Source organism: Drosophila albomicans, chromosome X, assembly GCF_009650485.2.
Source record: "Drosophila albomicans strain 15112-1751.03 chromosome X, ASM965048v2, whole genome shotgun sequence".
NCBI lineage: Eukaryota > Metazoa > Arthropoda > Insecta > Diptera > Drosophilidae > Drosophila > Drosophila albomicans.
In genome coordinates this window covers 17,504,429-17,527,618 of record NC_047627.2, presented here as the reverse complement: position 1 = coordinate 17,527,618, position 23,190 = coordinate 17,504,429, and the positions used below count along the sequence as shown (strand labels likewise).

Below are 23,190 nucleotides of genomic sequence, written 5' to 3'. Positions count from 1 at the left end.
CTATGGTATATTTTGAATGCGGCACTATATCGATATACCAAATATACCATTTGGTATATTTTTAGTATTTTTGCAGTATATTCGGTATATTTTGAGAAAAATACCGCAAAATATATTTCTTTTATTCAAAATGGGTAGCGGTTATATCACAGTCGAGTACACTCGACTGTAGCTTTCTTACTTGTTTTTTTTGTGTTCATCATCACCATCACATTTAACTATGTATATATTAGGTACTTTCAATAAATCACATAAGTTTATCATTTAAACAATTGAATGACATTACTCAGCTCAACAAATTGTTGAGTTATCAAATCAAGCTGGAATTTTGGCTACCTCTCAATTCAACGAATGAAGTTTTTTCAAATCTAAAAACAAATTTAAGATAGAAATGGACGAAATGGAAATGGATCAAACTTATCCTATTCATAATGGCAAGCGGCCATATTTCGAAGATTATGCTGTTTATGAGCCACCGAGAAAGAAAAAGAAGCTAGCGGACATTCCACCAAATGCTGCGTATATTGAACGTTTGAAAGCATATCGCAAGAAATTTCCAACAGTTAAGCGTTAATATGGATTTTTATTTTAATTGTTAGTTTTATTTTAATTTGAAATGGAAAAATTCTCTGCTTTCCAAACACTTAAATGTTCTATTATGGTTGCTCTAAATTTTAAATTGCAAAATACAAAAAAATTGTGAAATAAGAAAAATACACTTCAACTTCTTACCAAGTATAGTTAGCGAAAAGAAAAACCTAAAAAAATATATATGTATATGTACTATATGTATATGTATATAATATACCAAATATAGCCTTTGGTACATTTTAGTATTGCGGTAGATTATTTATTTTAAAAATCCAATCCAATTCCGCACTGTTTTGATTATAATCAAAATGGTTAGCGGGTATCTCACAATCGAGCACACTCGACTGTAGCTTACTGATTTGTTTTTAGTGAAAAACTGCAATTTATTTTCGCTTCGTGAGTGCTTATCATCTGAGTGTCATCTCTAGTTAGTGGTGAATATGTGACTGGATTTTGTTTTTTTTTTTATACAAAATGATTCTCTAAATGGCACTAGACTCATTCTCACAAAGCCAAACCACAGAGGGAGCGCGACAGCGATAGCGACAACGGCGATTTCAAGTTGGCATCGCAGATTCGTTAGCATCGCGATTTGATCACAGTTAGCAACTAGGTGATAAGTGATCGATGTGTGCTGCTGTGTGCGTAGAACACAATGAACTCAGACCATGGCCTAATGCCAAATATTCAGAAAAATCAACAAGAAACAGACAAAAAATTCCCCCAAAATATTTTTGAGGAGACAAACGGCAGCGATTGAAGTTCTCGATTATGTAACCCTCGCCCCGAAAAGAAGGTCAAAATAATTTGAAAGTCCAGTAAACGAAAAAAAAAACCGATTAGCATTTGTGTTTGATTTAAGTTTATTTTTTATTTTTTGCGGTATTTACACAGCGACAGAGACAGTAAGAAGAGAAAAATAACAGTTTTAGGATTAAGTACAATAGTCGTTGATGTATATTTTTTTTAAGAACTAGACACACAAAAAAAACAAAAAAAAAGTACAGTAGGTGAGTAAGTTTTTAGATTAGATATGATCGTAGATCGTAGATCGTAAGTAGGTAACAATATCGTATCGACTGTGGTCGAATTATTTTCTTTTTTGGGGCAGCGTTTTGTGGTTAGAATGCGACTGGCCAATGTCCAAGAAGATGAAGACATTTAGCAGCCGGCAGCGAGTTTCTCCCAGATGCCGCCGCTCTTCCAGCCAGAGCCGCCGTTGCCCCAGCTTGAGCCACCGTTGCCCCAGCTTGAGCCGCCGTTGTTCCAGCCACCATTGTTGTTCCAGCCACCAGAGCCGGCGTTGTTCCAACCGCTGCTCGACGACGCAGTCGAGTAGGAGTTGACCACAGGCGCTGGTGCACCATAGACTGGACTGGGAACACGGCTGTTGTTGTCGCCGCTGTTGTCGTCATCGACGATCACCTTGATGGTCTTCACAAACTGCTGTTGTGGCTGAGGCTGGGGTGCGGGCACCGAGTAGCTAATAGGCTGTGGCGCGGGCACAGAGTAAGTAACTGGAGCGGGCACTTGAACTGGGACTGGAACGGGAGCGGGCTGCACACGCACCACAGGCTGTGGCGCTGGCACGGAGTAGGTCACTGGCGCTGGAGCGGGAACGGAAACGGGAACGGGAGCGGGAGCCACACGCACTACAGGCTGGGGAGCGGGCACAGAGTAGGTGACTGGAGCGGGCGCTGGGGCGGACACGGTGTAGCTGACGGGTGCAGGAGCGGGTGCTGGAGCGGAGTAGGTGATGGGAGCTGGTGCAGGCACAGAGACAGACACTGGCACTGCAACTGGAGCGGGAGCGGGAGCTGGGGCGGTGTAGGTGACGGAGGGCACGGGCACAGCCTGGGCAACAGCCGAGGTCTGGACAACCGGAGCCGAGGCCACGGAGCTGGCATAGCTGCCGGAGCTGGCGTAGCTGTTGCCACCGCTGTAGCTGCCAGAGTAGCCACCGTTGTAGCCACCGGAGTAGCCACCAGAGTAGCCACCGTTGTAGCCACCGGTGTAGCCGCTGGAGCGGGCATAGCTGGGCTGTTGCTCGACCACCTTGATGACCTTGATGACCTGCTCGCCACCGCCATAACCACCACCATAACCACCGCCATAACCACCGCCATAACCACCGCCATAGCTGCCGCCGTAGCTGCCACCATTGCTGTATCCGCTGTTGTAGACTGGACGGCTCTGTTGTGTGTAGTATCCCTGGCCATAGCCGCCGTTGTAGGCGCCGCTGCCGTAGCCACCGCTGTAGCTGCTGCCACCGCTGCTGCTGCCACCGCCGCTGGTGCCAAAGCCGCTGCCACCGCCAATACCACCGCCAAGGGCCTTGAGCAAGGCAATCTTGGCGCCCAGCAAAGCTTGGGCGGGCGCACTGAGCGCCAGAAGGGCAACAACAATACAGACAAACAGCTTCATCTTGCTCGCTTCCTCTCTCTCTCTCTCTGTCTCTCTCTTAGTCTCTGTGGGTGTGTGGTGCCTGGACTGGGCAAAACTCAACTGATGTTCCCCAATGGCGATACGCACAAATTTATAGGCCAACTGAGCTGTGAGCTCAGTCTGAGTGTGTGTGCGAGTGTGCGTGTGTGTGTGTAGTTCTAATAATACACATCTTCAGCTTGACACTGGACCCAACGTCGACAGCAACAGCAACAGCAGCAGCAGCAGCAGCAGCAACCGCAACAGCAGCGACACTTTGAAGCTCGTCAAGCTGTTTGCTTAATTCATAAATAGTTACTTATGGGCCACACCGAAATGCCAAAAACTAAGGCGCGTCCCCAGCTACACATCCAGCAATCTATCCAACCAACCATCAGTCTGTCCATCTGTCCATCTATCTGTGTTTATCTAGCTATCCATCTATACAGACAGCATTTTGGCATATCTCTCTCCCTCCCTCCGTCTGTCAACTCAACTACTTAACCATAAACTGAGATATTTTCTCACCTCTCTCGGGGGCAAATAAACCCGCCGTCTGCCATCCGCCGCCAAAACGATTCGCAAGAAGCGCAGGTAATTCCCAAATTACCGCTACACTCTAAGAAATTGGGGTCGCTGCAAAAATAAACCAACAAATCAAATACATTATTTGCTTTTACACCAAAAAGAAAACATTAAATGACCAACAGTTTTTCTATCTTTTTATTTGATTAAGAAAAGATTTGAGTAAAAGGGCTTGACAAGCTTCGTGATCAAGCAACATTATAATAAAACTGAAAAATATACATAAAAAATAAACTACTGAAAAAATAAATAATAAAACAATCAACATTTCTTTGAAGACACAAATAAAATAAGAATAATTTATTTTAAATATAAGAAAATGGAAAAAATAAAACTAAAACATATGAAAAACATAATATTGTATTTAATTCAGAGATATATTTTCCAATTTTTGTATCTTAGAGTAAATTCAGTTTTAAGTAAGCCACAAATATTTAATAATGATTTAATGTTGCTCGCAGTTCATACTATATTTTTTTCCACACAGGAAGAAAAATTGTGCTAAAATTCAAAATAAAATATTGAAATAAAATTATATGATGTCAAAATTGTTCCAAGAAGATTTTTTCCTAAATCAAGATCCAAATTCTAGGTTGCCCAATCTTCATAATCTTGTTTCAAGAATGGAAAAATTGAAAAAGAAGGAAACACTTTAATTAAGATCGAAAAGTTCTTTAACTAAGATTAGCAATTTTCTTTTCAATATAGAATGAAACATTCTTGAAGCAAGATTTTACTCTCAAAATAATAATAATGCTGGCGTAATAATTTTAATTTATGATTTTTTCAACCTAAAAATCGTATTTCAAGATTTCTTTTTTAAATCGAAAAAATTCTAAATCAAGAATTAAAAACTACTTTTCAATCTAAATTATTTTTTTTCTGTGTGTATGTATACATTTTTTTACAGCAATTAATAAAAAATTTTCTGCAAATTTGTATTTCCAAATAATGAATTAACTTGACCTTCGATTTATTTGCAAGCAATAATTTTACAGTGTAGTGACTATGAAGCAGTTAAAATTGGTCACATTAAATTAAATGTTACAGCGTTTAGTCAATAAAACAATAAAATCTGAATCTCTGAATCCATGAATCCATGAATGTTTATTGTAATAAAAAAAGCAATAAATATGATAATAAAAGTTTCGCACTTGCTGGTATTTCCCTTAACTACTTTTGCTTTTGGCACAGTGTACGCGTGTTTGGGTGCTGTTGTTTATACTATATATGTTCATTATATAGCTATAGCCGGCGCATATGCATATTGAGGAACTCAGTAGAGTCGCAGACTGAGATACTCGTATCGTCATTCATTCAGTCAAGATCTTGTGCATGGCTACACGTAGCTACTGCCAATGACTTTGGCTTTGGCTTTGGTTTTGGTTTTGGCTTTGGATATTTGGTTGTGCCATGTTTATGCCTAATGCCTGTGTGGATGGTAATGGAAATGGGGGAATATCTGTCGATGTGCTAACCGCGAGCGAGCACAAATGCTGTACAAATAAATTCCAAGTCAACTCAAGTTAAGACAAATCGAGTCGAGTCAAGTCGAGTTGAGTAGCGTTTAAAACTAGTCCCACGTCCGCATCATAAAGGGCGCGTTCCGTCTATTCATTGTGTTCCACTATGCTGAAAATTACAAATGCTCTGATGATCTGTTGTTTTTTCTTCAATTTTTGGCTAGAACGTGTATGCAAATTGGACCAAAAGATTATATTACAACACATGCCGGCATAATACTCGTATATTCATAATTTTTACGATCTGTAGCAAACAGCGACTGGTTTCATTTTGCGATCCACAAAAGGTTTGACTATCCAAAAGTTGGCCTATTTTCAATTTATAGGCTTTGTATATGAAGAATATTAATAAGCTACTTAGAATATGATTTAAAGTGGATGATATTATTGATTTTAGCGTAAGCGAAATTCTAAAATGTATCTAAATGTTCTGTGAAAAACAGCAAAATAGGGTGGAAAAGTATTATATCTCAACATATGTAAGAGGCGGAAAAAAGCACCTCCAACTCCATATTTTTGATCAGCGTCAATAGTCATGTCCGTATGAACACCAAAGTCTCAGAGACTATAAGAATTTTTATTTCAACAGCACTCAATATGTTTGCACGCAGATCAAGTTCGTTTAAAATTTTTGCAAAACCCACTTTCGTCCCTCGCAAATCAGAAAAAAATTAAATCATTTTGAAGCTTTAAAGTTTTTATTAAGAAATACTTTTGTGTGACAAAAAACGGCCAAATCAATCGGGTACTTTGGCTGATAATATGGTATATGTTGTACACTATAGTATATTTATAATGTGGTACTTTTTCGGTATACCAATAATTGCCTTCAGTATATTTTAATATTTTACCACATTGTAGTGCTTTTATTCGACTGTAGTTTTCGCAAGAATAAGTAATAATAAGTGATAACAATTGTAATATAAGTAATTGTAATGTTGTCTAAATTTCATTGTTGAGAATTGCATAAATATTAATTTTTAGTTAAAATATACTCTCTATGCTTAGTACCATAATGTATAGAAAAATTATGTTGCCTCTTTTGACAACTTTTCAAAAAGAAAGAGAAGAAATGTATGTAAATTCTATTATATATTAATGTCATGCTGTTGAACTTTATAGTTGTATTAAATACTTTTCAAAAATACACTGGCAAAAATGTATCTTAGCTTGCTAATGTTGATACTATTTGGTTCAGTTGGCACTATTTGGACGCATTTGCCACATATTTGTTGAAATGATGCTTTCTGAGGCAGCGCCTGTCATTGGCTGAGTTGGTTGGGCAAATATGAAATCACAACTAATTTACACATTTCCAGATTTCAGGTTTTCAAATCTCTGTGACTGTGGCAGTCAATTTGTAGCCAACTTGCGTACTACAGCATTCTTTCTTGGGCCACCTTTTTTTTTTTAGGTTTTTTTTAGGTAGGTTGAAGGGGCTTTTGGTTATGCCATTTTGGCACCTCATTACCATTTGACTATTGTGAGCTTAACTAAGTGAATGTGTCCACAAAGTGCCATTGCTCTGTGCATGCACACGACTGTTCACAACACTCTCGCAATACTCTCAATTTCAATTTCTCACCTGCCGCCCCCGCCAACCAAAACTAAGATGAAGAAGAAGAGTAAAAGTCTCACCTCTGTCTTCTTCCCAATTTTGAAGGTCAACAATCTGTGTGTGTTGGCTTTTTGGTATTTGGTAATTTGACAAGTATTACGAAATTGCACTCGACAAGTACGCAAAGTAAACAAGGAAAGATCTCACAATTTAATCACACTTGAATGCTTATTTTTAACCTGAAATTCTTGGCAAATTTTGTTTCGCAGAATATTCAATATTTAATTAATAGGGGACATTTTTTTTGCGCTTATTTTAATTGTATTTATTTGTATTACATTTCGTTTAAATTACCAAAAAAAAAAGGAAGGAAGAATTTTTGCCTGCTGCTTGAGTATAAGGGAATGTACAGTCTGGCCTGCCTAGCACCAACCGCCGCCACCGCCCAGAGCTGCGGGCGCACCAAAGCCAAGTCCAAAGCCACCTCCAGCGCCATAGCCAGCACCAAAGCCATAGCTAGCCGGGAGTGCGGCACCACCGAAGCCACCAGCAGCCAGACCGCCATAACCATAGCCAGCTCCAACACCAACAGCGCCGGCGCCGCCAGCGATGACGGGCGTGGCCACCGAGGTGACAACTGGCGTGACAACAGCCGATGTGGAAATGGCAGGAGCTGCACCAACGAAGCCGCCATAACCAGCGCCATATCCAGCGCCATAGCCACCACCGTAGCCACCATTGTAGCCACCGCCATAGCCGCCAGAGTAACCACCAGAGTAGCCGCTTCCAGGCACCACCGACACCTTGATTACCTTCACTACGTTCTCGTTGCCATAGCCCGATCCATAGCCACCACCATAGCTATAGCCACCGCCATAACCTCCAGCATAGGGATAGGCACCGCCATAGCCACCAGCTCCGGTGGTTCCAGCGCCCAGCACCAGACCCAGCTTGCCAAAGGTGGCTTCACTTGGTGTCGCCAGAGCTGCGATCGCAATGACTGCCAAAGTTATTCCATAGATCTTCATGTTGCTTGTTGCTTGTTATCCAGATGGAACTCTTGTTACTTGGTTTGTTTGGTGGTGGGTCAACTGACTGCTGATGCTTCACTGTTGAACTGTGTTGACCGCCAGCGAGTATTTATAGGCAATTCCCTGGGGGACAGCACACAATGCCGAGGTATTGTTCTGATCTCTGAGCAGCGAAAGTGTCTGGCCGAAACGTGTGAATTGTTTAATGAGCAACCCAACTAAACCCAAAGTACAACACAAAAATTGCCTCAGAAATTACAATGTCAAAGTCAATTTATTTAGGAGTACCTCATAGTTTGGGGTTTTTTTCTACCCCTAGAACCGGAACTTTAGCTCTGTGTTCGGAGAATGCATCTTTTGTAATTACTAATGGCCGTTAAATGGAATTAACACTTTCAGTTTCTACCAGATTCATAGATATGTACATTAAATAGAGAAATATGTTTAGTACTTTAATATTTGCTAAGCATAATGACATTCAAATGCAAATACTTAATCAACTGAACATACACTAAAACGTTTCAACTATTAACTACTCCAGCTTATTATCTCTTTGTACTCCATCGAACTGTTGCAAACATCTGTTCTTGCTGTTTGCAACAAATTAAACAGTTATTGTGGCTTCACTTAATTGATCTTCAATGATACACAAATGACGAGGAAGTCTTCTTCACTATCTTCAACTGCGCAGTGGGATTTCATATGTGTCTGGAATATAATAACAATTTTATTTTCATTTGTATTTTAATCCGATCCTATTATATCTTTAATATATGTATTTTTAAAATTTTTAATTTGATACTTGAGAGAAAAACGCTCCTAACTTGACCATATTCTCCCATCATTTGTGGCACGTGTTACTATCGATATCTGTGATTGATATCTATTGATTTTCATCAAATAAACATGGGATCATCTAAGAATCCAACACTTTTAAAATTTTGTCTTCATGGCGATAGAAAAATCGTTGAAAACAGAAAATTCTCGCTAACTTCGAAAGTAATAAAACGATTTGAATGAAATTTGGTCAGTTGGTAGTCCTGTTAAATCTATATTGTTTAACACTAGATTCAGCTTGATCCTGTCAAGGACTCTAAAGGTATGACAAGTTTTTTGATTTCGAAAAAGTCCTGTTTTCTCAGCTGTTTAAAGGACTTCCAAGGATTTTGTTGCATATTCTGAATGTGGATGTCAATATCTATAGATTTGCCAAAGTATATCCAATTCGTCCTTTAAACGGCGAAGTTAATGCGGAAAATTTGAATTTTTGACTATTTTTCTATACCACCCCCTTAGAAAAGTTTCAGCATTTTTTTGAAGTGGATCCTGAAAATCCCTGAATGCCAAGCGAAAGTGTTGGCAACTGTGACATCAAATATGCACATCCTCTCGAAATCCGTGCAGATCCTGAAGAGCTATAGCTAAAATAAAATGACGTTTTCAATACGCGAATCCTTGAAGTATGCTACAAAAAATTAATTACGCATTTTAAAATTGATCCTAACTTGGACAAATCCTTACAGGAATCTGTGGTTGAATTTGTAATAAAAGACCAGTAGTACGTATGTTTTTCATTATTATCTTTATTATATATTAATTGCCTTGCTGTTTATGTTATTTAATTATTTTAATTACTTGTATAATTTACAAAGTACACACAGTATACACAAAAAAATGTAAAAAAAAGGTAAAACAATGACAAAACAATTGAGAGCGTGACAGTCGCAAATGTGATAGTTGCAATTGTGCTTTCTCTTTCTCACCCTCTACTTCCTTCTCTCTCTCTCTCTCTCTCTTTTTCTCATCTGTATCATTTGCTAACTGTTGACATTTCTTCTATGCAGACACTCTTTGAGTATCCTCGATTTGACTGTATAACTGAATGAAAATACATATATATATATATGGATCAATATATATACATATATATATAGAATTTGTTTTTTGTTATATGTATATTGGTTAAACAACATGATTGGACATTAATTAAATTTGGTATAAAAATCTAAAACAATGTTTTTTGTTTTTGTTACAATTTGCTTGTTTTCGGTTTCGCTTTCAGTTACAATTGCATATATATATATATATTTAAATGTACATACATATAGTATATATATGTCGTTCGCATAAGTATTTGAATGTTCGCTTCAATTTCAATTTCAATTCATTAATATTATTCATATTTGTTAGCAAAAAACACTTACAATAAATACTTCATATACTTCATCTTCTAATCGCCTATTAATTCTCGTCGTTTCGCTTGGTTTACTCTTTGTTTCTTTTTATTAAATATTACTTCTTTCTTTCTTTTCTCTTTTTTTGTGTTGCACACGTACACATGGATTATACAGAGCTGGATATACACAAACATACATACTCTTGTGGTATTCTTTTTTGTTATACATACATACATATATGGTAGGTTGTTAGGTTGTTGTTGTTGTTATTTCTCTTGGGCCCTTCTCTTAATCTGCGTCCTTTGTGCGTGTGAACAACACTTGTTGAATTCATAATATCTTGCTAGCTTTATTACAAACATTAATTCTATTGAATTTGTTGCATCTTTATCTTTCTTCTACTGGTTTTATCTGTTTTGCAAACTAAAATACAAAATCTCGCAACCATTCTCGCGACTCCTTCCCAAATATATTTTAACATTAGCTACTGGAGGGAAAATGAGAATAAAAAAAAATTGGAAACTGGGTTCTTAGGACCAGACAAAGCGAAATGGAGTGGAGCATAAAATAAATCCTAGTTCTGACTTAAAAACATAACAACAAACAAAGTATTATTTCTTTAAATGATATAAGTACGGGCCACATGTGTTACAACAGTACATATCTTTAGTGTTTTTTGATTTTTCATATCTTTTCTTATCATTTTTTTTTCGTTTTGTTTTGTTTTTTTCTTCTTTTTTTTTAGCTGGCTGTCTGGCTAAATGCTGGGCTGAAACAGGTTGGGCCTTAACATAATACATGGTTACACATATACATTAGACATACGTTACATAAATACATAAATATACATACGACTTATGTACAAATACATACAAGTTAAGAAGTGTGTGTGGACGATATTAGAGACGGACGACGACACAAAAGCCAAAAAACAAGAAAAGAATTCAACAAAAAAACGAAAAGAACGTTGTGAAACAAATCACGACTTGCTGTCAAATATTGTTAGCACCAACTCGAGCCGCAATCGCAAGTCGTTAGATGCAATATAAATTTATATATATATATATATAATACCATGTATATATATGTGTGGGTGTGTGTGTGTGTGTATATATATACGCTATATATATTGATACATAGTTTCGTGTACAATTTGATTAGGTTACATGTACATTACATTTGCTCGATTGTGGGTTTGTTGTTTTCTTTGTTGAGTCTAACTTAGTTCGTAATTAGATTTGTTACCATAATTATTTATATATTGACAATATAAAAGCACATCGAGTTTCCCGTGTCTAATGCAGTAAAAAAGACTAAAAGCGTGTACAAAATAAACGTTCTCGTTCCGTTCCGTTTCGTTCAGTTCATTTCTCTTCTTTTCTATTCCTTTCACCTTCTCGTTGGCTATTTCTAAAACTGTTTTCGTTTCGTTTCTCTCGCATTATCAAATTTAAATAAAAAAAATCTCTGCTATTTGTAATCATCATTAAAAGTATGCAACTAAATTAAATTTATAAAAAAAAAAGTTAAAATAAAATAATTGAATTTAAATAAAATTAGAAATAAAATAATAAACAACAACGCGCCCAAGATAAGCAAATGCGCATGCGATAGTTAAATTAACTTAATCGAGGGAATTACTATATACAAAACTTGGGCTTGGGTTTGGGTTCGGGCTTGGGTGACTCTGCTTCAGAAGAACGTGGAGAACTTGCGCTTGTTTGGCATCTTGCTGCTGCTGCTGTTGCTGCTGATGTTGAGGTGACTCTGATTGATGCCATTGCTCTGCTTGCCGCTGCTCACCATTGGCAAGGGCATGGGCATGGGCACCGGCACCGAAGCGTACGCCGCCGGCTCCACGACATCAGTTGTGTAGTGAACTTGCTGCTGCTGTTGGTGCTGCTGCTGTTGGGCGTAGAAGGCGGCCGTCGACGTTGCCGGTACTGCTGCTGCAGCGGCGGCTGCGGCTGCTGCTGAGGCGGGTGGCATTATGACGACGGGCACAACCACGGGTTATACAGAGATCTCATAGTTCATATCATAGATGCTGGCACGATCCGGTGTGCCGCTCGCCGCATTCTGTGCCGCTGCCGCCGCCGCTGCACTGCGTCCAACTGCCGCCGCCGCTGCGGCAGCCGCTGCATTCTGTTGGGCCAGACTCGTGGGCACCACGCCGCTCGGCAATCCGCCATTGTTGCGTGCCATATTCGCAGCCGCGGCCGCTGCGGCAGCGACCTGTTGCTGCTGCTGTTGCTCCAGCGATTGCATCTCCATCGAGTCCGTCATCTCGAGGGCGCGCACAAAGCTCATGGGTCGCGTTGGCGTCTGCTTGCGTTTGATTTGCGGCGATGGCTGCGGTTGCAATGCGCCCGCTGCGCTGCTCACACTCACACCGCCCATCGGATTGGGTGGAAAGACAGCAACGCCGCCACGCAGCTGTGGCTGATACCCGCCACTAGTGTTGACATTGCTGTTGCCGGCATTGTTGTTGGACGCAGCGACATTGGCAATGCTGCCGCTGCTGCCCGAAGCGCCAGTGGCGCCGCCGCCATAGCGTAAGATATAGGTTTGGGCAGCAGATGTCTGTGGCATGGTTGTGGGACTTGTGGGATTCGAGCGATGATATGAAGCGGCTGCTGCTGCTGCAGCGGCGGCAGCTGCAACGGCAGCCTGTTGTTGGTGCTGGTGCTGCTGCTGCTGCTGTTGATGTTGCTGTTGATTGGCATAGTCCTGCAGACGCGAATGCGTCATGATTAGTGGATGGCCACCGGCGCCGGCGGTGATATACTGGCCATGCTGAAGCGCACCGGCCGCCGAGATGCTGCTGCTGTTTGGCAGTGTGCCCGCACTACTGGCCATGCTCACCGAGGCTGGCACGCCACCAACATTCCCACCAGGTGCCGTACTGAAGCCGGGCGACGTGTCCTTCCACATGTAGACGCCGCGCTGCGGACTGCCAGCTAGCTCGCGTATATTATCCACCGTATTGTTGGAGCGTGCATACGACAACTCGTTGCCGCCGGTGCCCTGACGAACCAGTTCGCCTTCGGAGAGGAAGCGACGCTGCGGACTGCCGCCGTAGGCCGCTTGGGCCAACGATTGTTGCTGCTGTTGCAATGCTACAATGGACAAAAGAGCCGTTAGCGTTGATCAATAATAAAAAGAAAGAACTGCTAAAACACGTTTGCCGCATTTGCTGCATTTTTACATTACAATTTGGTACTACCTTAAATCAACAATTAACTCGTTTATCATAAATATTTTATTCACTGAATCAAAGCTTCACAAAGTAATTGCATTTAATAATTTTGCTTTATACCCGCTACTCCTCATTACTACGAGTCTTAGTTGCTTTTTTGACTGAGAATCTGTATAATCTATATTTTAGGGATATTTGAACTTGATATTTTTTAAAATTTATACCGTACTTTTATTAAAAATACGTATCTTACAGTCGAGCGCGACTGTATCTTTCTTACTTGTTACATTCGAAATTTACTCTGTCTTCCCATTAACTATATTTTATTCATTATCACAACTGAGGTGCAACAACTTTAAATGCTTAATTTATACAATAAAATGTTACTTTATTTAATTAAGCTTATTGAATTTCCAGTAGTTTGTGTCACAGAAACTGAGACAATTAAGCTCGTTATGATGCACATAGAAGAATGTAATTAAATTATAAGGTAATTCATAAATTTGATTATCAATTTTAAATAATACTGAATATATATAGATATATACCACAATGTATACGTATATTTTGTATGAATGGTTATTAAATATGAATTGATTTTCCATGCTAGCTATAAAAGCAGGCTTGCTTTGTTGCCTAAGAATGAATAAGTTAAAAGCAGTTTCCTACATTTTCTCAATTTAATACTATTAGCTTTTAAATATACTGTATTTCATATTCAATTTTGTATGATAGCTATCAAATAATTTATTTAATATTTTAGCTCTAATATCAGTTGTTTTGTTGCCTAAGAATGACGAAGTTAAAAGCAGTTTCCTTTCCTATTTTACTCTTATGCAATTTTGTATTTCTGTCCAAGAATTGAGTTTTGCTTTGATACACAAACTCATAAATTACTAGTCAAATATAATTGTTATTAGTTTGACAATATTTGGTACAAAAAAATGCATTTCAATGCGACAACTGTGAACTAGCAATATGTAAACTTACCTTGCTGTTGCTGCTGCTGATGCTGCAGCATGACTCGCTGCTGCTGCAGCAACAGTTGCTGCTGCTGCTGAATGCTCGGCGCCTGCGGATGCTGTGGCGGCAACCCACTCGTGTACTCATAGTAAGCTGCGGCCGCCGCTGCCGCTTGTTGCTGCTGCTGCTGTTGGGCAGCCTGCGCATTGAGGCCAATGAAGTCGGGACGTCGCGGCTGCGTCGGCGTGCCTGGATTGGATCTGTGGGGCACACGAATATCATGAATTAGTTGCGTTGCAAACAGAGATTAAAATAAGAAGAGTGAGAAAGATAGATAGAAAGAGAGAGAGAGAGAGAGCGATGAGTGGAGTGTTTGTGGTTGAGAGTTCAGTTAGAGGCGCAGCATTTTGGCAGCAGTTAGATGTTAGAACTCAACGACACACAACACACCAAACACACAGAGAGACACAGACAAAGATAAGAGATATAAAAACAGTGTGTGAGAGGAGTTATGGCAAAATGGGTTAGGCTACAATTCCTGCTCCCGGTTAGGATATTAGAGACAACGCACACACACACACACACACACGCACACAGAGAACAGCTGCAGGGCATTCACATGTTAAGTTGATCAATTTGTTATCGGGTGAGTATGTTAAGAATGGTTAAGTGAGTTTTGTTCCTGTTTTATTTCCTTGTACTGAAGTCGCGGATTTCCATCTGTCCTCAGTTTCAATCCCATGTCTCTTTACCCAATCTAATATGTCCGGTTCCGTAATAAAATAAACATCAATTAAGTTCCTTTCCTGATTTTCTTGTGTCTTTTCCTAATTCCGATCGCTGTTCCAAGTCCTATCTTCTTGTCTAGAATTCCTCTCACATTCCTTTCTTTCTTTTGTTGAAGTATCGAAGCTCCATCTTGGGTTGTAGTTCCCCAAACACTTTCAGCTGCTTCGTTCGCTTTTGTTTTCCCTCCTCATGATCCCTAACCCCACCTAAACTTCGTATTTACTTGTAACACAATCGTTTAGGTTATTGAAGACAACAAAGTGCGAACATTTGTGCATTTACACGTTAACTAGATCAATTTATTATCAAATAAGTGTGTGTTCGAAGATGAAGTTTGTCTGATTGCGCCTGCGTGTTCCGAAATTCCTCTTAGTGCCTTAGCCTGCGGGTGCTTTTATGCCAGCGCCTTTGTCTCAGCAGTGAGTCAGGGATCCACGTTCATTCATCTGGTCTTAGGGCCAGTGACTTTTGGCGATGCGCTGCACGAGGTCGACAACGGTGCGCGGGACATCGGCGCGCACAAGTTTGATCAGCAGATGCAGCACATTGACCACACAGTACAATATGCTGCAGACGAGTATGATGGGGGCGAGCAAGAGTTTCGTTTGCATCGAATAGCGTGTGGTGTCCTCAAAGTCAAAGAACTCCCATAGATTGGATTGGCCGAGAAAATGCTTGCGCATACGCATCACCTGACCCTTCAGCCAGCTAAAGTACCAGCATAGAAAGAATAGCACATTCGATGTGAGATAGCCAAGCAGAAAGCCGGTCAACGTAATGTAATCCATTTGGGGCTGATCAGCTCCGATTCCGATTCCGTTTCCATTACCATTTCCAGTTGCGGCTGCGAGTGCAGCGGCTCGAAAGCCGCCTGCCATACGCAGCAGCTGCTGATGCTGCTGACCAAAGGGTCGAAAGGCAGCTCTATTATAAAGACGCGGTCGCTGCTCTCGTTCGCATTCACGATCACGTTCACGTTCACGATCACGTTCTCGCTCCCGTTCAGTTTCCTGCTTCCAGTCTCTGTCTTGCTCGTAATCCTTTTGCTGCTGATAGCCATAGTTGTGATAAATATCCGCCACCTGCGGCTGCTGCTGATGTTGCTGATGTTGCAAGTTCGAGTTGGAGTTCGTTTCGAAATTGCTGTTCGAGTTGCTCGAGATTGAATTGCAATTGCAGTTCGAGTTCGATTTATAGTTCGCATAATCCTGTTCGACCAGCTGCTGTCTGCTGCCCTTGCCCATCACTTGTTGCACACGCTGATTGTCATGGTCATGGTCATGATCATGGTAATCATTATTTGTGTCGCCGCCGTAGAAATCTTCGCCGCCGCCAGCCTTGTCGTAGTCATTTTGTCGATAGCAATCATTGCCGTAGTTGTGGCCATAGTTCAGCCATTTATTGTCATCATCGCACCAATTTTGTGACCGGTTGTGCCCGTTGTCATTGCCACTTAGCTGCTGCTCCGACTGCTGCTGTTGCACTGTTGATTTATTGTTGTTGTTGTTGTTATGGTATGCCTTGGGCCATCGTCTCGTGTCGCCAGCATCATCTTGGATGCCACGCGCCAAGTGCAACGCCAATGGATTCGCCGCAAAGTGCATGCCATTGAAATGAAAGTGGCGTCGATGTCGCAACTGAGGCGGCGTTGCAACCGTCAGTGGCAGCGTCTTGTCCATCAGGCCCAGTGAATGCACGCGTTGCGCAGTCATCTTCTTGTTATTCATCTCACTCTTTTGTTGTTACCCCAAATTTATTTACTCTCAATAAACCTCTAACGACTGACTGCAATGTAAGAGTGAGTGTGTTGGTGTGTGTGTATGTGTGTGTGCCAAAACGAATTTATAATTAAAAAGAAAAAAAAAACGAAAAAGTGAAGAGAGAATACACAAGTTGATACAACTAATACAATAAATTTTCTGTTATATTGTTTGACAGAATTTTTTTTTTTGTTTTAAGGTTGTTTGGATTATTTTTGAGTATTGAAATTATTTACTAGATCTGACGAAAATGAATTGAGAGCTATGACTTTCGCGTCTATGTTGAGTCGAATGGAATGAGCTTAGTTTTGGTTTTTTTTTTTTATTTTGTTTTTTTGTGGGTTTAGCCAGATCCCCTGAATAAATGAACAAAGCCTGCTGATTATTGTATTTGAGACGATATCGTATTATATATATAGAATGGGAAAACTGCGGCACCAAAACAATCAACAAATCAACAATCAAAATTCAGTTTTTAAATGCAAAAAAATACACTCACCTCCAATCGAATGAAAGCTGTGAGGCTGAGAGGCTATATAGCTATATATATATTATATGTTTGTTATCTGTCCTACATACATTACATATTACATCACATACATCACATATGTACATCAGTATCTTTATTCATATTCGTCACATTTCGCCTATTTGCTAATTTTGTTTTCTTCTTGCTTTATTTGATTAGACTTTTTTCGTAATTCGTATTGTACTTTTTTATTCAATATTTTTTTTGTTTTTTATTTTTCATTTATTGTTTTATATAGTAAGCTAAGCCTAGGAATTAGTACTGTTCTCAGAGTTTGAGTATTGACTACATCAAGAAGGAATATATATTCAACAAAAAAAAAAAGAAAGAAATACATAATTACAAAGAAAACGAAAAAAGAAAAGTTGAAAAATAATTAGATTAAAAAGTGTGGTAAACAAATTATGGGGAAAAAGCAGTGTGTGCAAAATACAATATACACATAAATGAGCGAGAGCGAAAGAGAGAGGGTGCGAGCCTGCGAATGAATGAGAAAGAGCGAACGAGCGAGCGAAAGAGAGACAGAAAGATCTATCTACTTTATTCAAGTGTAATTTAAATGAAAAGCACTGAAGAGGAGTTCGACGACCTGTCAACTCTGTCTCTATTGCCAACTCACTCGATGTCATGCAGTGAATGCATCCAGAATACATGATGATTAACGAATATGAACAGCAGTAACAACAACAACAACACAACTACAGGACAGATGCACTCAGAATACAATGGGTTCGAAATAGACTAAAGCCGAGAAGAGCACTTGATTCAAAAGTGAAATTTATATATTTATTTTCAGCTTCATGAAACTTGTTTAATGTGCATTTACAATGTGCTTCATTTCAGTATGCGAGCAAATTAATATGGTATGTAATTTCTTTTAGTTTTATTCAAAAACTTTTTATTTGTATATATCATATACGATCTATATATATGCAATATCTATCAGTAAAAGAAATCGAGTTGCCTACTCTTCAAATTATTTACAATTTGCTAATAATAATTTTTAAAAATTAAAAAAAAAGCGTGCAAGTCTTGTGAAGAGAAATAACATTAATTTAAATTGTGGAGTCGGAGGACTGCAAATGAAATTAAAAATACAAAAATAATTGAAACCAAGTTGGAATAATATGTGGCCATAGAAATAGACAATGGATCTGATTTCATCTGTTCCCTTTAATAATTGAGTTTCAGTGGTGTGGTGGCCATGATTTTCGTGTCAAATATAGGCACATGAAGGTTTCTAAGAGCGGTCATTTTAAAATTTGTGGCAATGCAATACATTTCTTCTATTAAGTACTGAGTAAAATGTTTGACAACTTCATGGAAACATCTAACAAAGTCTTATTATACATTTCAAATTATCTGCTATTGATTTAATTCAATTTCATTAAATTAACTAACGCATTGAATTCATTTTCAGAAGTTGACATTTTTATTACTTTCGTTTTTATATTCATCAACTATTTGACAACTAAAATAAATCAATCAATTATCGCAAATAATTTAGCTCTGTTCAAATTGCTTCAAAAAAGGCGGAAACTTTCATGGCTGATTTTATTGAGCACTGACTATGTTTGCCTATGAGAGGTAATTCATTAATTGCTCGTCATAGCAACCTACACAACATAAACAGGCAAGAAAATTTAATTAAAAACTGCTTCGTGGCTTAATTTAATGGAAATTATAGCAAATCATCGTCAAGTGTCGTCAACTTAATAATATTGACAAATTAAGCAAGAAAAGCATTTCAAATTCAAATTCAAATTGTTGTGGTCATCAATTTGTAGCATTCTAATCGAAACTTTTGATTTGTCTACTATTTAAAGAAATCGATATGTAAATGTCTGAAATGTCAGGTCAAAATTTTTGCTTGCCAGAAGAGAAGCGGAACGAGGAAGGATTTGGCTGCAACAATCAAATTATACTAAGGCAATTTACACACAATGACAACATGGACACAGAGCAATTGAGCAGCAGCTTTTATGGGCGAAAGCGGAGGCGAGGCGAAGGCAGAGGAACTACTATTAATTAGACGAGAGGGAGAGAGAGAGAGGGAGAGACAAACAGAAAGTACTTACAGCCTGAGCACAAAAAATACGAAATTCGAAATTGGAAAATGTGGTAAAAATGTAAGCAGAGGAGAGAGAGAAAGGAGAGGAGATGTGTGTTGATGCATTTGTTGGACAATCGACAAAAAAATTGTAAGCGCAATTGATCGAATAAGCAGAGCAAAAATGTAGTATAATAGCTAGGGTGGAAGATAAAGAATTTGAAGGCGACGGCGGAGGCGAAGGCGACTCAAAAGTGTGAACTTTGGAGTTACTTGCGACTTACCTTCTCACTGGACTTGCCATCACAAGTGGCGTGGCCACGCCCAGTGGCTTGATTCGTTGTTGCATGGTGGGCGTGGCAGTGGTATTGCCGCCACCGACACCGCCGCTGCCACGCTGACTTTGTGCTACCTGACCCTGAACGACGCCGCCAACCTGACCACCGTTGACCACATACCCGGCACCCGGATGGTCCGGCGAGAGTGCGTCACTCGTGTAGCCTCGCTGTGGATCCAGTCCCCTGTACAAAACAAATGACATTACGTTAGTGTTTGCTTGTGTGGCTGCGGACAAATTTGCCCACAATTTGTGTGTTTGTGTGTGTGTGTGTGTGTGTGTGCACACTCACTCACCTGGGCCTTGCGTGCGGACTGTGTCGAGGATGATACATGCGTAGATGGCGAGGCGAGTCGCCACCACCGCCACCGCCTGGTTGTGTGGATGAATTTGGTGCACCAGCACCGCTGGCAATGTTGCCGTTGTTCATGCTGGCCATGTTGATGCCACCGGGCGTCGTGTCGCTCACTTGCGGCAGGTAAAAGTTGCTCGAGTTGTGACGCTGCAACGGCGGCGTCGGCTCGCAGTCTTGACTCTGTGACGCTTGCGGCGGCTCCAGATCCGTGTCCGAGCATTCGCGACCCGGCGACAGCTAAACCGGAAACCGGAAAAAGAAACACACAATTTTTGTTGGATGGCAACAATTAGTCAATGCGAGTTGTACCCCAAAATAGGGGGCAAAATGGGCGTGGCAAAACATAAAAAAAAAACGTGCGCAATAAACCTTATTACGAGTAGTTACGATTGATCGATTCGGAATGTACTTGAAACCAAATGAGAAACGAAACGAAAACGAAAAATTGTGTTTTTCATTATTGTTTTTGTTTTTTGTTGGACAAATGAATGCGTTTTGTTACAAATCTTTGGTTGTCTCCCCGCCCCGTCCCTAGAGAGAGAGAGAGAGTATGTGTAACGCACAGTGTATGTGTGTGTGTGTGTGAAAACTAAAAACGAAACTTGTATCAAAAGTGCAAATGCACTGCATAAAGGACTCTATAAATCAGAAGAGAGAGAGCTACGAAATTCTCTAACGAAACTTGGAAGATACTCAGCGTAATCGCTGTTAAAAGAGAGAGAAGAGAGTAAAGACAAAGATAAAGAAGTCTGACAGACAGAGAAAGGTAGAGAAAGTGTTTCACAAAGACAGAGAGAGAGAGAGAGAGAGCATAATTTGATTTGTGATGAGAGAGAGGAAAAGCGAGTAGAAAAATCAAGTCAATCACTAGGTCAATCATTATCAATCAATATGAATAATCAGTTTAGAAAATAAAATCATAGAATTACAAAATACAATTATATATAAATATATATGTTGTTCATTTTCTTTTTTGAATTCTTTTTTTTTTTTACCTTTTTCGGTGCTTGCAGAAAGTGTAGAGTTTTGTTTTTGGACCAATTCTTAAAATGTTTTCTTTTGCAAATGCTACTTGACTATATTTAATTTGTTTTTTGTTTTTTTTTTGCATTAGATTCACAACAGTCTGCGAGTAAATATACAGCACGAATCCAATGAAACAAACGAGCCGATTAACAATTAGGCAAAAAGCTTTAACCCAAACAACAAACTTAACACAACTCTTTACCGCGTGCATGCAAATTCAAATTCGAATTCAATTCAAAATACTGTGAAACTCAAAATCAAATCAAATCAAATCAACTTTAAAATCAAACTAAGCAAATCAAAACGAAACAACAAAGTGGGCCTTAGTAATGCACCAACGAATAGTAGATAAAAAAAAGGAAGCGTGTTTATTTTTGTCAAAGCATCGCAATAAACTCAATTGAAATTAAATTATATGTGTGTATTTGTATATATAGTCTGCTATACATTCAAAACAAAAAAAAAACATTTTGCGGCCGGACGAAGCTTTAATAAAATGCAGGGTTAATATTCAAAATCTATTCATAGCTATGGTCATAACTCTTGAGAACTCAATGCTATATACAAATATTCGATATTTTCGTTTCGAATGCATAAAAATGAAAATCAATTGCACATATTTTGTCTGAAGTATTTCTGTTTGATTTTATTTATATTAAAACACAATCAGAAGTATTTAAAAGCTGACCATAGCTATGAATAAGCTAACAACAATAAAATGTATTTTGCAGCAACTTATAGTGCACAATTTGAACAATATTTATATTGAAATATGTTTTCGAAAACCCTACTTTATAATATTACTTTACATATAACAAATATATATATAATGGGCAACACATCTAGAAGAAGTCTTTCTAAATAATCTTGGAATTCTTTTCAATACAAAACAGACAAGCGGACATTTAGAATTCTAGAATATAGAAGAATATTCTCTACGCTGCGGGGCGTGACAAAGTTAATACAGCAAACTACACAAGTGCATACTCAGTAGATAAATATACCAAAGTCAGGATATTAGAGGGGCAAAGATAGATAGCAAAAGAGAGGGAGAGAGAGAGAGACAGAATGAGAGTAGAAATAAATCAGCAGCTATGGCGATAGAATGAAATAGAATGAGAATGTGCATTTCATTTTATAACTGTGTCGTGTGATGAGTGTGTGTGTGTGTGCCACTATTTGGAGGGTAAACCAGAGCATGGCCTATTGGGTAATAACCACTACACTACATATTATATTTGTCACAATTTTGTCGGTCGGTCGCGGACATCGAGCACGGCACAAAAAGGTAGAAAGCATTACGGAAACATAAATTGATTTGGCAAAATGCAGCAAAACTTGCAATTTGGCAAGGATATAAGACAGAGAGAGGGAGAGAGAGAGAGAGAGCCAGAGTTTTTGATATCAAGCCGAGTTACATGACTGTGCGTTAAATATACAGTTCGGGGGGTAGGCAGAAGGAGATGGAAAGGGGATTTAGTTTACATGCATGTACAATTATGAATACATTCATGTTTTTTATGGAGTTAAAAATACAAGTTAAAAGCAAAAGCATTTTGGCAGCTGACTGATCAGTAATGTCAAACGGGGTTATTAATCAGCCAAACAACATAAAAATAAATATCATACACAAACTTAAACCAGTTACAAACATAATAATCATAATAATAATAACGATAAACAATTAAATACAAATTGAAATATGAGGTTTTTAAAGGCAACAAGTGGCGACAGCAGTTTCGAATTTGTTTTTTGCTTCAGTCACCACTCGACTAAAGTTACAGATGCAGATGCAGTTACATTTACAGATGCAGTTACACGAATAGTTGTGATAAGACAGAGTAGATACAAATGTTATATAGAGTTCAATTTGTTTTGTTCTTTTAATTTGTATATAGAATTTAATTTGCATAGCAATTTCTGCAATGTTTCGTTTTGGTTTGCAAAATGTTACCCACCTTACTATAAAGCGTTGTGCTGCCCGACCGCTGATTATAACCATTGCCCTCGGCCATATAAGTCTTTACCTGAATTCCACGCTTCTCCCGACTCGTATCATAGAAGGAGCGGGGTGAATATTGTACCGAAGTGCCGCGCATGCCGCTGCCAACGCCTACGCCGGCCGTGCTGCCATTGCCGCCGGCTCCTGCTCCGCTGCCGCTGCCGGAGTTGGTCTGTTGATTGGTCCGATCGTTGCAAATAGTGCTTATCGCTTGATTCTGTGTCTGTGATCTCCTCGATGCATACTTCTTTGGCTTCAGCAAACTGTTTACATTCATTCAATCAAAAAAGG

The 23,190-nt window shown here is 39.3% G+C and overlaps 4 protein-coding genes across 6 annotated transcripts in view; all 4 read right to left on the bottom strand.

The window, feature by feature from the left end:
- Positions 1-1,525: 1,525 nt before the first annotated feature.
- On the bottom strand, positions 1,526-3,102 carry LOC117571357 (glycine, alanine and asparagine-rich protein). Its single transcript, XM_034253469.2, has one exon. The coding sequence runs from the start codon at positions 3,013-3,015 to the stop codon at positions 1,753-1,755; it is 1,263 nt and encodes a 420-aa protein (XP_034109360.1). The 5' UTR covers positions 3,016-3,102; the 3' UTR covers positions 1,526-1,752.
- Positions 3,103-6,986: 3,884 nt separating this feature from the next.
- On the bottom strand, positions 6,987-7,720 carry LOC117577032 (uncharacterized). Its single transcript, XM_034262183.2, has one exon. It carries the CDS (start codon positions 7,707-7,709, stop codon positions 7,104-7,106), a length of 606 nt encoding a protein of 201 aa, XP_034118074.1. The 5' UTR covers positions 7,710-7,720; the 3' UTR covers positions 6,987-7,103.
- Positions 7,721-9,275: 1,555 nt separating this feature from the next.
- LOC117578248 (palmitoyltransferase ZDHHC8) overlaps positions 9,276-23,190 on the bottom strand; it is a 34,817-nt gene continuing 20,902 nt past the window's right edge. Inside the window, exons 6-10 of one of the 3 annotated variants that reach the window (XM_034263668.2) lie at positions 22,856-23,162; positions 19,813-20,108; positions 19,464-19,700; positions 14,079-14,311; positions 9,276-13,008 (exon numbers count right to left, since the gene is read on the bottom strand). In XM_034263668.2, coding sequence (XP_034119559.1) covers positions 11,903-13,008; positions 14,079-14,311; positions 19,464-19,700; positions 19,813-20,108; positions 22,856-23,162 — 2,179 coding nt within the window. In that variant the 3' untranslated portion in view covers positions 9,276-11,902. Of the gene's footprint in view, positions 13,009-14,078; positions 14,312-17,206; positions 17,415-19,463; positions 19,701-19,812; positions 20,109-22,855; positions 23,163-23,190 lie in introns of those variants that run through there. The other 2 variants (XM_034263669.2, XM_052008661.1) reach the window with 2 other exon arrangements.
- Positions 15,118-16,792, bottom strand: LOC117578250 (transcription factor mef2A). Its single transcript, XM_034263671.2, has one exon. The coding sequence runs from the start codon at positions 16,565-16,567 to the stop codon at positions 15,293-15,295; it is 1,275 nt and encodes a 424-aa protein (XP_034119562.1). The 5' UTR covers positions 16,568-16,792; the 3' UTR covers positions 15,118-15,292.

Coding starts and splice junctions, on each gene's coding strand:
- LOC117577032 (XM_034262183.2), bottom strand. CDS start 7,709: ATGAAGATCTATGGAATAACTTTGGCAGTCATTGCGATCGCAGCTCTG.
- LOC117578250 (XM_034263671.2), bottom strand. CDS start 16,567: ATGAATAACAAGAAGATGACTGCGCAACGCGTGCATTCACTGGGCCTG.
- LOC117571357 (XM_034253469.2), bottom strand. CDS start 3,015: ATGAAGCTGTTTGTCTGTATTGTTGTTGCCCTTCTGGCGCTCAGTGCG.